General features: G+C 39.1%; 1 protein-coding gene across 1 annotated transcript in view; it reads right to left on the bottom strand.

Annotated features, from left to right (window-relative positions):
* usp43b (ubiquitin specific peptidase 43b) overlaps positions 1 to 12,143 on the bottom strand; it is a 76,311-nt gene that overhangs the window by 24,797 nt on the left and 39,371 nt on the right. Inside the window, exons 4-6 of the mRNA XM_008415457.2 lie at positions 6,266 to 6,358; positions 378 to 513; positions 140 to 284 (exon numbers count right to left, since the gene is read on the bottom strand). Coding sequence (XP_008413679.1) covers positions 140 to 284; positions 378 to 513; positions 6,266 to 6,358 — 374 coding nt within the window. The remainder of the gene's footprint in view (positions 1 to 139; positions 285 to 377; positions 514 to 6,265; positions 6,359 to 12,143) is intronic.

The raw sequence follows: 12,143 nt of genomic DNA, 5'->3' as shown, positions 1-12,143 counted from the left end.
CAGGATTGTAATAAATACTTTTCAGGAGGCAGAGCTCAGACTGACAGCTGTCTGTGTGCGCCGTCGCCGCCGCTTTTTTTTTTTTTGTGACAAACAACTTTTAAGGTAAAAAACAGTCGAGCTCAGTTCCCACAGCTACCTGAGATGCGCGCAGAGCCCCCTCTGATGTAGAGCGGGGGCGCCTGAAAGGCGTAGATGACGTCGTTCTCGGCGATGCACGTCAGGTCGTCCTCGTCAAAGAAGGAGCGGTGGAACCCGGTGGAGTACACCTCTGTGAGGATCACCTGGAGGATGACACCGGCAGACACGCAGGAGACGGATTGCTTTCAGGTTCCTCTCACCACGCTCTTCCTGGTTCTGTTGTTTTCAGGAGTTACCTGGTCTGGGGAGAGCTTGCCCTCGTCCGCCAYCATCCTCCTCAGGCAGGCCACGGAGCCGAACAGAGGCACGGCCATCCCGACCCGCAGGTACCGCTGGCCTTTGGTGCTGAACACCAGAGTGACGCACAGCGGCCTGACGGAGACAAAAGTCGAGAGAAAACGGGACGTAATGCGTCTTCCATTTTGATTCCTGTTCCCATTTTTTTTWATGTATTTCTTCTGATCCTCCCCTGCCATGAAGGGACAGAAGAAGGCATCCATAAATAAAACAATGCTTTTTAGCATAAATAATAAATAATTAGGACTCAGCTTTATGAGTGTGAAATAATGGGAGATCTCTGTTGCATTTTTTAAAGTAGGCAGCGCCTGGTTCTGACCTCTCCGGTGGACGAAAAGTCAGGAACAGATTGTTCCTTAGACAAAACCAACCAGCCAAAGAAATAAAAAAAGACATCAATTTTACAGAATGAGATAAGCAGTCTTTTTTCTTTTTTGCCATTTTAAATTATGAATATGATTATATGCATCAATGTAAATTTGATTTTGTTTAATCACCACGAGAAATCAATTACAAAATTATTTACACTTAGATAAAAAAACAAAAAAAAACATGGATTATGAGCTGAGGTTTTGTATCAACAAAAGGGTCTCTGAAATAAAAACAAAATTTATAAACCACACAAATTCAAATAAAAACAGAAGGGCTTATAAATAGTCGCAGCACCACAAACCATTCCTGCAGAATCGCTACTTCTCCTGAAAAGCGGCTTAACTGATCTGTGTTGTTGATATTTGGAAGCATTGGGGACAAAAAGCATGTTTAGATTAAAAAATAAAGAAAATTCACAGAGCATTTGATGCACATGTGCAGCATGTGGGGAAAGAAGGCCGCTACGTTTCATAAAAAGATGCTGAATGTAAGGCTAGCTGTGTCCTACTGGAGACTCTGTTGGTATTCCAGCGGCGGGAGGTTAATAAACGTTAAGAAGTACAAAGTCTGTAGAGTTGWTAAAAATTGAATGAGGACGTGAATGACATGAATTTCGATTATAAAAGTAATTTTTTTCCCCAAGGTCACTTTAACTTTTACCCATTCCAAAGAGAGAGAGAAATAAAAAAAGACATCTCACTTCCACTACAAAAGAGGCTTAATAATTACATTCTGCACATCTTTCTCAGTTGAAAACTATTGGCGAAAATGCTACATTATGCATCCAGATTTCCCAAAAARAATGTAGACGGATGTATTTTTCTATATTTGAAAACAGCATGTACGTAGACACATACGGTTATATTTCCCCGTGCTGCTATATGCTCTTCTGGTCATTATTTTCCCTCCGTTTCCTCCTTCCTGTGTTGCTCATTTCCTCGAGGACTCTGCGGTTGACGCTCTGACGCCTTACCAGCTGTAAAACCTCAACTCAACAAGAGGCACAACAGGAGGACACCGAGGCTCTCGTGAGGTGCCMGATTGTCAGTCTTGGTTGCAGTAATCCAGTCCTCCTTTTCATGATGGGGGGGTAAAAAACTGTTTTAAAAAATTGTTACTTGCTCACCGACTTTTTCGTCTTCCAGACTCAGTACCTCGATTTCAGCTCTCGCCTCTATGACTTCTATAGTTGTTGCTTTCCTGATTTAGAAATTCCTCATTGGTCCGATCACTTATCACTTATCAATTATCAATACTCGATTCATTACTAGGGATGTACTTTTTTCACTTTCGATAACAATAATGATATCTGAGGTTTAGTATCGGCCRAAATAGATTGACTACCTACCAAGTTTACTCCAAAACATCAGAACTTAGCTTAGTTAGTTTATAATAAATATTGTCTATTGCCTATTGGGTCATTGTGAATTCATACATTTCAGTCACGAGGTCAAACTCCTCAAAAATGAACGTTTGGTGGACTGATAATCAGTTTGGGTTCAATTTTGTACGGAAACAGTTTTCAGCTCYGTATCTTTGAGAAAGTTAMGACTTGCCACGCACTGCYGGTTTAAAAATCCTCCCACAAAAACTCAAYGGGATCCGTTCTGACGGCGTCATTCAATAGCCCTGTGAAGTTTTCCTCTTTGAGTCAATACTTGGTGGAATTGCCTGAGAGCTGTAGGTTTTTACTCTTAGGTTCTTCTCTGACAGCGCAGTTCTTTTTCTCCCCGCGCTCGCTTGTAAGGAAGGTCAAACAGATGAACTCTCTCTCTGATCGGAGATGTCTACGCTTTGACGTGTGCGACTGTGGGAGTTACTTGTAGATCCCTTGATGAGATGCTGGAGTCGCTTTGCCTCGAGTCGTGTGCTGTCGGGCTCATTTTTGTCACTCGTTTTCTTCCATTTTCTGGATTTGCTCRAGCTTCACCGGGTGAGAGTGCGAGTATTTACAAGAGGGAGAGWCCATCAAAGGCRCGACAAAACTTTGATTTAAGATAATCGAGCAAAACATTAAAGAGTCCTTAATTTTAGGCTTATGTCAAAAGGGTATAAGGATCTAGCATCTTGCAGCAGGTAACTCTCTTCATTTAGTAAAAACCCAGATTAGTTGCTCCTGGAGACTGAGACTAATGGCTAGTCCAACAGGAACTTGGTCTTCTACATCTTCAAATGAGCTCCAATCTCAAAACTTTCATATTGGTTAAATGGATTTGCTCTCTTGATTACTGAAGARGATTCACGTACAATTTAACAGGCTTATTCAGTTCTAWTCATGCTAGAAGTATCAGATTTGTGAATTCTAACCAAAATAATCTCAATAATAARTTGGGTGTCATAAACTAGAGGTAGTGAACCCCATTCTATTTCATGTTAGGATTGTGCTAAATAAACAGTCTCCTAATGATGCCAGCCAAGTGCAGTATTTTGGTCACATRTCTAAAGAGAAGCCCTGGTTGCAGTGTAGGTGTTAGAAAGATGGAACCGTTAGCGTTAGCGGGCCTAATGATTAGGATTAGCACTTCAGGGTTAGCTCGACCTAATTTTTAGTTAGCGGAATATCATTGGTGGTCTAAAGTCTCCTACCTTAACTTTGACAAGTCTCCTACCGTAACTTTGTGAGGAAGCAAAGTTCGATGAGCCCAGGACCTTTTAGCMGTTAGCTTCCTGCTTATTCTGCTTTAATCTAATTCTAGTTTGCTTAAAGATTGAACGCTGATGCAGATCGAGAAAGSGAACTCTGTTCTGCTAAGAAACCTTCATTTCGGTTCAGTTGAAGTGAACTCCCACGCGGTTTGATTGTAAAGCGTACCGGAAGCTGCTCTCAAAGAAAGAAACGAACTACAGCGCACGGCATTCTGGGTAAATACAACCAAAACAACGCTAGCAGAAGAAATGGCTTTCCATTTCTCCAACCGCTAAAATCTCACGCCACTCCGTTTTWGTTTACATTTTGTGAAGAAAGAGTTCAGAGTCTTCTTCACAGGTTTTTGTTTCAGTGGTTCTTGGTGCAGTGCCACCACAGGCGAGGAGCGGAACAGGTTTTACGAAAAGTTGTCACAGTGGGCTATCAGGTGTGAAAACAAACTTAAACAGAAACAGAAAGAATCCCACATGGCAGCACGCGATGCAAGCCAAATGATCTGAATTAAAAATAGCATGAAGCTCTCACAGGACAGAGCTGACAGTTTGAACTCCTTACCACGGTGAATGTTGGGTGAGGAACAAAATGTGTGTGTTTTTGGCCTCGATGTACGTGAGCTGAACTGTTCTGCTTCAAAACATGCTTTAGAAGACAATCTGTTTAAACCCTTGGTCTCACCTTGGCTGCCATACATTAGAGAAAAAAAGATTAAACTCTCAAAACTGTCTCAGAATTAGCAGGGATGTTAGCTTAAGTCTTACATCTGAATAAAAAGGTCCCAGAGGAAAACTGCAAATTGGCAACAAAAAAAAAATCACCATTTGTGAAGCATGAGTAGAAGGGTTAAAATATTCTAAAAAAGTAAAGAATCCATTAATATTTTTTGAACACCTTAACTAATAATTTTCCCTTTGGCTCTAGTGAAAAAGATGTTACGTGTGYCGATGAAGGCCAGTAAGGGCGGCTCATCTGGCTCATTATGATTCATAACAGCTGCCCCAGCAGGTGCTCCTGTAYGCCTCAGCAGCTCAGCTCCACAGGACGAGACGAGGAACGGAGCAAAACGCAGGAAAATATTCTGTTTATTACTGTTGATACGTTGGGCGTGTTAAGGTAAAAAAAAAAAAAAAAACTGGACTTCATCCAGCACCTTACAAAACTGGTCATGGCCCTTTCAGGTCTCAAACTTCATTGTGCTCAATTATTTCACACGTCGGATCAACACGCAGCAGTTCGGCATTGTGCAGTAGAAGAAGAAAATGCGTACATGTTGTTACCAATGCTGCTGTCGCTGCATTTACGGCTGCAAGTCAACCGGTGCTGTACATTTAGACTGAAATATTTGTTCATCTGCCTTAGCAAAATAGTTTACGCTCAGTGAAAGTTGATGGAAAGTATGGAACGTTGAAGTCTCGCCACAGATTTCATGTTTTAATTTTAAATCGTGACTTTGRGTCATTTTAACAGCTGGATCTGGTTTGATCTGAGCCAGGGGCCYTTTGCAATCCTGGGTTTAGCTAAAGAAGACATGTTCTGATCTACAAATGTTACGTGATCTTCRAGAAAAAGGTAACTTTATAGTTTTTGATAAATACCTACTTCAGGAAATTTGCTGTTGTTTTTAAAGGACCCAGTTTTATATCTTAGAATGGATACATTTTCTTCTGCAGGGTGTTGAACTTTATGGAAAACTAACAAGAAAAAAAGGACAATTTCCAACTTAATCACAAAAAAAAGACATAATATCACTAATATTTTTAGTTTTATACTGTTGTGAAAAATAAATTTAATACATAAAAAAATCCCCTGCAAAAAACAAAAACAAAGCAGAATTTGTTATTAAGTTCATATTTAAAACATTAGTTCATTCTTCATCATTTTAAGCCAGAGCTGCTAACATTCATATAATGGGAATGTTGATTATTTCATTGATTTTTTTCCCAGGCTGTATTTARTTCCATTTTCCTGTTAACTCTAATCAGATTTGCTGCTGCTGMTGAAAGGAAGCCTGATGGTGCCACTTTACTGACAGAGGTGGTGGAGGTGTGGAAATGTTCCTCAGTGGCWGATGAATGGGAATTGGTTGCACTTGATTTAATTTAAGGGTATCAGAGTAAAATAWTTTCAGAWTTCRATTTTTATGTTCTACTTCCAGATTATGCTGATTTATGTTGACCTTTCACACAAARACCCACTAAAATAAATAAAAAATTGAAGTTCTAACATGTAAAATCTGRAAATAAAAAAAGAGGAAAAACKGAATAAATTTGCAAAGAACTCACCGTATGCCGTTACATTTTTACACCTGGGTTATTTTTTCCGTGCGCATGTGTGTGTGAGAATGCTTAAACGGACGCATAAATACAAAGGGAGAGTTTGAATGGAGCGTTTAAAAATGCCAGGATTTCCTGAGCTGAGCGAGCGCTCCCAACCTGCCRCGGAGGATAACGTGGGTGTAGCGAAGTCAGGTTGAATGAGACATTGTTCCTTGACATTGTGAGGCTTTTCCTTCTCWGTACCAGCCCCGGCATCAGTGAGGAGTGCACAACCGAAGCACCAAGTTGCCCAGTCACTCTTCAGCTTGTGTTTGTTTATGTTTTCCTAAACCTTACAGACTTTTCTATTTCCATCTTTAGTCAGACTTTTCCCTCCTTGCAAAATATCCACCTCTATGAAAACACTCAGGTAGTTCCTTAAAGAACCGATAGTTTCAGTTACTTTYAATTGGTAACCCGTGAGAGACCTTCACCTTTACGCTGGTTGTATTTTCGAGCAGGCACGTAGATGTCAGCCTAAAGAGAGTCGGCTCACCTCGTCTGGCGGAGAGGGATGGGTAACGAGATGCAGAGGAAAGGGTCAAAGGTGTTGCTCTGTTTCAGGCAGTGGGGACACGTCAGGGAAGATCTGAGGAAAACAAGACACAACTTTATTTGATTTCTGAACCGACACAYAAAGACCTTCTACCGGTTAAGGAGTTTAACCGTGAACGCGGTGAAAACGAAGCCGTTGTTCCRCCGCGACGCCTTGATCTGATTGTGAGAAAGGAAAACGATGAGTGATGCAACTGCTGATGAATCACAGAGGCAATGGATGTGAACGGAGGGGTGGGGGGTTCAGAATTAGTACAAGCTGTCCCCCTGGGGGGCGAAGGGAGGATGGGGGGGCAGAAAAGGTTTCCATCTTGTTGCATCACTTTCTGTGAGAAGTGAAGGCAACTTTCCCTCTTTACATCTGAACGCACAGAAATGAATGAAAGCGCCAGAAATAACCTGCTAAATGATTTATGACAGTCAGGTAGTAATTTCAAGCCGTACAAAAAAAGTGGTAAAACTTTTTGGACATGAAATAAAGAAAGCACATTGTTTCCATATTTTCTTAAGTTACAACCACAAACATCAATGTTTGTTTGTCTTTTTTATCTGGATTTTATGTAACAGATTAACACAAACTAAAATGAATAACCTGGAGATGTAGAGCAGTGTCTTAAAGGGATGTGAACATAAAAAAACAAAAACAAAATCAACTTTTAATTTTTATAACATAAAATATCAACATAGGCGACACGGCGTCAATCATTGTCGTGAATTTTTGGCCTCACGTGAAGTCATGCCCAAGTGTTAGACTCCTGGGTCAGCACATTGTAGAARCAACTTTAACAGTGTGTCACTACCAGCTTCACACATATTAAAAGTGAAATTAAGGGTCGTCTTTCTGGTGGAGTCTTTGGAAAATTGACCTCCAAACCCCAATTAATGCTCTGAACGTGAAAATATTTAAGGGTTTTTGACCACTTTTGCAAGGCAGAATATTTAATCAGAACCCCCATGTATGAAGCTGCTGCATCCGAGGTGCACAAAGGAGAGTAATAGGAGATCCTTCCTCCCAGCTGTTAGACTCTATTACCTTCACTGATCCCAACAATAAGTGTTTAGATTCCTGCTGGTATTTGCATAGTTTTTACTGATTTTTAAAAACATTCCTGGTGCTATTTGCATTTCTCTGTTTTTAATTTTTCATATATTGTAAATAGTMTTTTGTTGTAATACTCTAAAACAGGGGTGCCCAAACTTTTTGAGACCAAGATCTACTTTTTCTCTCACCAGCTGCCTGAGATCTACCTCATGACACARAGACATAAAAATAGCAAATTAAACTCTATTGACTTATTTTATATGTSAATATACATCARTTATAGCAGAAATAATAAAGTGACAGAAAACCTAATCCAGTTTCTTCCTCAGTGAGATTCTGACACTGGGAGCAGCTTACTAGTTTCTCAGTCAGAAGCTGGTTGCAAACCTGACGCCAGCAGGTGTCAGTCAGTCATGGTGGATCTGAAATTTKATTTTTCTCAATATGAGAAAATACAGGAGGAACCAAAGAGCCCAGTAAGGGTAAAGGCAAATCTTCTGAAGTCGGGATATAATTAATTTAATTTCACATAATTATCGTGGTAGAATTTGTTAAAACTTAGATATATTTGTCCTATTTGATGTTTGTTGTGACGTATAGTCACGAACGAACGAGTCGTTAGTCCAAGTTTGTCATTTATTGAACGTTCAGAAACAACAGCAGGTGTAATGAGCCACAGCAAAGGTAAACAAAGGTAAAGCAATCCGAAAAGACGATCAGCTCAAAACTACTACTACCCTCTTTATCTCTCCCCACCCGCCCCTTTCTCTCTTTCTTTTTTTTTGTCGTTTAAGCACACCCGTTGCCGTGGCAACCACCTGCGCTTAAGCCGAGCAAAGATTACATTAAAAACACAACATTCAGTCCGTTACATATCAGGTTTCCAGGCTTGATATTTATTTCTCGATTATTAATAAGCCTCTCATGAACACAGCGGTGGTTGAGTAGCTAATTTAAACTCCTGCTCTGCTCATCAGTCGGTCTTTGAGTCGCCTKTTTTTTTCTTCATTTTTTTTGTTAATGGAACCAAAACGCACTGAATTGCGCAACACCTTGTTGAAACAATAATTACTGAGATTATTAATTTTAAAATGTTTCGTTGACTTTTTATAATTTTTTTTTTTATGAAGCTACAAACGTTTAGGATCTTAGTGAATATTTTTGATAAGCCTGCAGAGGAAGAAGTGCTGGACTCAGCGTCCTGGTGTCGATCAGTTTGTCACCTGCTGCCGAGATCGACTCAAAACCTTTCCGCGATCGACCGGTCGATCACGATCGACGTATTGAGCACCCCTGCTCTAATACATGTCCATTTAAAAAATATCCTACTCAGTTGCACATTCCTTGGACTGAAGTATAATATTTTAGATTATGCTATAATTCTGCCTTTACTCCACAGCATATTATTCCTAACTTGTGTTTCTTTTATAGATATATAATACAGCTCTGGAAAAATGAAGAGACCACTTAAACTGATCAGTTTCTCTCATGTGACCTTTCATAGGTCTATGTTTGAGTAAAAAGAACGTTGTTCTTTTATTCTATGAACTACTGACAACATGCCTCCGAAATTCCAAGCAAAGATTTTGTATTTATTTGCAGAAAATGTGAAGAGGTCAAAATAATGGAAAAGATGCAGTGCTTTCATACCTCAAATAATGCAAAGAAAACAAGTTCATATTCATTTAGAAACAACAAAACTAATGTTTTAACTCAGGAAGAGTTCAGGAATCAATATTTTGTGGAATAACCATGAAGTTTTTTATCTATCTATCTATCTATCTATATATATATATATATATAAAGACATTATAGCGTAGCATTAGCGTTAGCATAATTCTTTAGATTTGCTTGTTTCTTTGCTGCTGTTACACCTGAATTTCCCCAATGTGGGACAATAAGGGACATTTCTATTATTTTCTCCGTATTTGTTCTTCTTCTTGTTTGTTTAATTGGCAAAAGAAGTTTATGACTCCTCAGGGTTACAATATGACTGGAAGTGGAACGACTGTGGGACTGGGACGTCCGCTCACGCGGTCCGACTCCATATATTTTGCCTCTGTGGTCGGACTGAAAGCAGGAGCCCAGTCACCTATTTGGGAAGTGATATATCAATGGAGTCAACAAGGGAGTGATGCATTTCCTCTGCTCCTGCATTTCACTTCCTAGACTAGGATCATGGTGGCATAAATCTGGAACCGTGGGGTGATGTGATGCACGACCCTCCATGCTGCACATAAAGAGAGAACAGGCCTGAGTGTGRAACCACCCGGCAGCAATATAACACAGAGTGTAATTAATGTATGTTGCGAGAATTGAGACTACAATAAAAACGTTTGGGACATCACAGTGAAAGACAGGACATCATTTGGTTTGGAGAGCACAACTGGGAGAAGCTTCTTTATAGGACATTTGTTATKAASCCTGTCATGCATAGTGGTCACTATGGTGGACATCTATCTAAAAGCCATTTTCTTGTGCTTCTTGTGGATTTTTATGTTATAAATGCACACAGACCACTGAAGTGGACACTAATGCATCATAAAATACACCATCAACTACTGGCCATCAGTTGCAAATGCAAGAAATAATTTTTGTTAAATCCAATGTGGCCAACAGGCAAAAAAGCATGCCAACCGACCCCGTCCCTCCTTCTACTATAGACGACTCTTGYAGGTAAAAAAAAAATATTGTGACATCAGATAACCTCTAAAGAACAATATGGCTGATGTATTTTTCAAATAAAAACTTTGCATTTGGAGAAAATTACAATTGATCACTTAAAACAAAAATAACAAAACTTTTTTTTTAAACACATTTTTTTCTACCTTTTTTTTAATGCCTTAARAAAATAAATTTAAAAATTGGGGGAAAAAAATCCTGACACAAAGGATCATAATTCATGCATGAAAGGGTTTAAAAAAATTACAGTAGGTTTGCAACATTTTCATGCAACAACWGATTTTTAAAAATAATGTATATATAAAAAGAAACATGCTCTCCATCCAGTCGAGCAACTTCTTCTACCTAATAAAAAGCTGCTCAAAGACAGCCATGCTCCAGCTTATGCTCCAGCTTYAAGCTCTGAAGAGAGCCTTGCAGCTCTCAAAAGAATTTCATTCAAGTGAGGAGAAGAGTCGGCTCTCCTTCCAGTCATCTGTGAGGTTTTTAATTGCTGGACAACCAGTGAAATACTTGATTGCCTGTGAGGACTTCCTCCTGTACATCCAGACAAAAGCATCCTTCAGAAAACTGGCGCCGGCTTCAGGAACAGATTTTTTCASTCCTTTCAATGTTCCAAYTCATCATTCGAATGTTTCTTTAACTATTTAATGAAACTTTATTCTTAGATGGCATCGTCCGCTATTGCTTTCATAAACACTGCTTCGACAGCGTCTTGACATTCTTYTTCTACGCATGCAGGTCGCTTTGAGGTCACCAACCGCTCTGATTGTGGTCGCATTTAATTAGTAGTATCAAAAAAAAAAAAAGAACGTAAAGTTAACTCTGTGAAACCGTCTCACCCAATTTAGGCGCTCTTTTAATATCACAGATGGYCAGGTCCATGCCAGATTAATGTTTAGTACTAAAACGTCAGAGACCCACGTACACTTAGAAAATGTTAGATTTTCAATCAATGTCATAATATTTTCATTGCTCATCTATTTACCCAAACTTATGTTTTCGGCCTATATTGGAACATTGTAGCATTAGCATTAGCATTAGCATTGTTCTTCAGATTTGCTTCAGCAAGAGGTCACAATGGACTTTTTTTGTCATCCGTCATTTTGACTGACTGCGTTAAAAATGGAAAAAAAAAAAAATCTAATTATATTTTTACCCGGTAATTTGTGAAGGATGTTGACATGGGCTGTTCTGTTGGATTTAATATCTAACTTCTTCTCTGCAGTGACAAAAAAATAAATTAAAAATAAAACACTGACTGTGTCTCCCATAGTTACATATGAACAATGTAATTAAACGGCTCCACTTAGTTTAGATCGGACATCAAAAAAATCCTACCTGAATTGTGTAATTTACTGCTATTGTTTTTAAAGACCATAATTTCAGTAAGCATAGTAACTTCTGCCCCATTTAGCTTTTTGTTTAGCATATTTTAGCTCCATTTTGTCGTTTGTTGCAACCGCAGGGTGAGTCAGGAGCACATCTTACCATGAGTGATTTAAAGGATCCTCCATTAATAATATTAATGAAAAGCTGATTTTCCTTCAAACTGAAATATAATTACCTCCAAAATAAATCCTATAAAAACTCTGTTTTAAACATGTGACGTTAATATGCCATTGTTAATGTCAAAAATTAATCTTTTATACTGATTTAGAGGTCATGAGACTGATTTGTCATTGTAAGTCTGGTTGGTTTATAATCCAAAATGCAGCTTAATGTATAATATCTTCACCACACATGACTTTAAAGCGATAAGTACCAGTAAGGACGATCATCGTCAAGTCTCTGTTTACATCCAGTTCGTTGTCCGCAGCTCTGTTTATCGTTACCTCGGTGTCGCCGGACACAAACTCTACTTAGAACCGGTGAGGTTTGACTTTGAAAAATTTGCCATGGTGTTTACAAATGGCAGCTGCTTCGCTCAAATCCTTTGCCTCTTGTGATGTCAACCAAAATACTCATACAGGAGGATTGACAGATTTTTGGTTTTAAGAGAGTTTTCGAAAATCTTGGTATCTTGAAGTGGAAATTCACTTCATTTCTCAGATGTGTTTTTTTCCCCATCAGTGTACATTGATAGTAAAAATAT

This window comes from Poecilia reticulata, linkage group LG8 (assembly GCF_000633615.1).
Source record: "Poecilia reticulata strain Guanapo linkage group LG8, Guppy_female_1.0+MT, whole genome shotgun sequence".
Classification (NCBI taxonomy): domain Eukaryota; kingdom Metazoa; phylum Chordata; class Actinopteri; order Cyprinodontiformes; family Poeciliidae; genus Poecilia; species Poecilia reticulata.
Note: the sequence above shows the minus strand (reverse complement) of the source record. Positions and strands in the feature narration are given on the sequence as shown.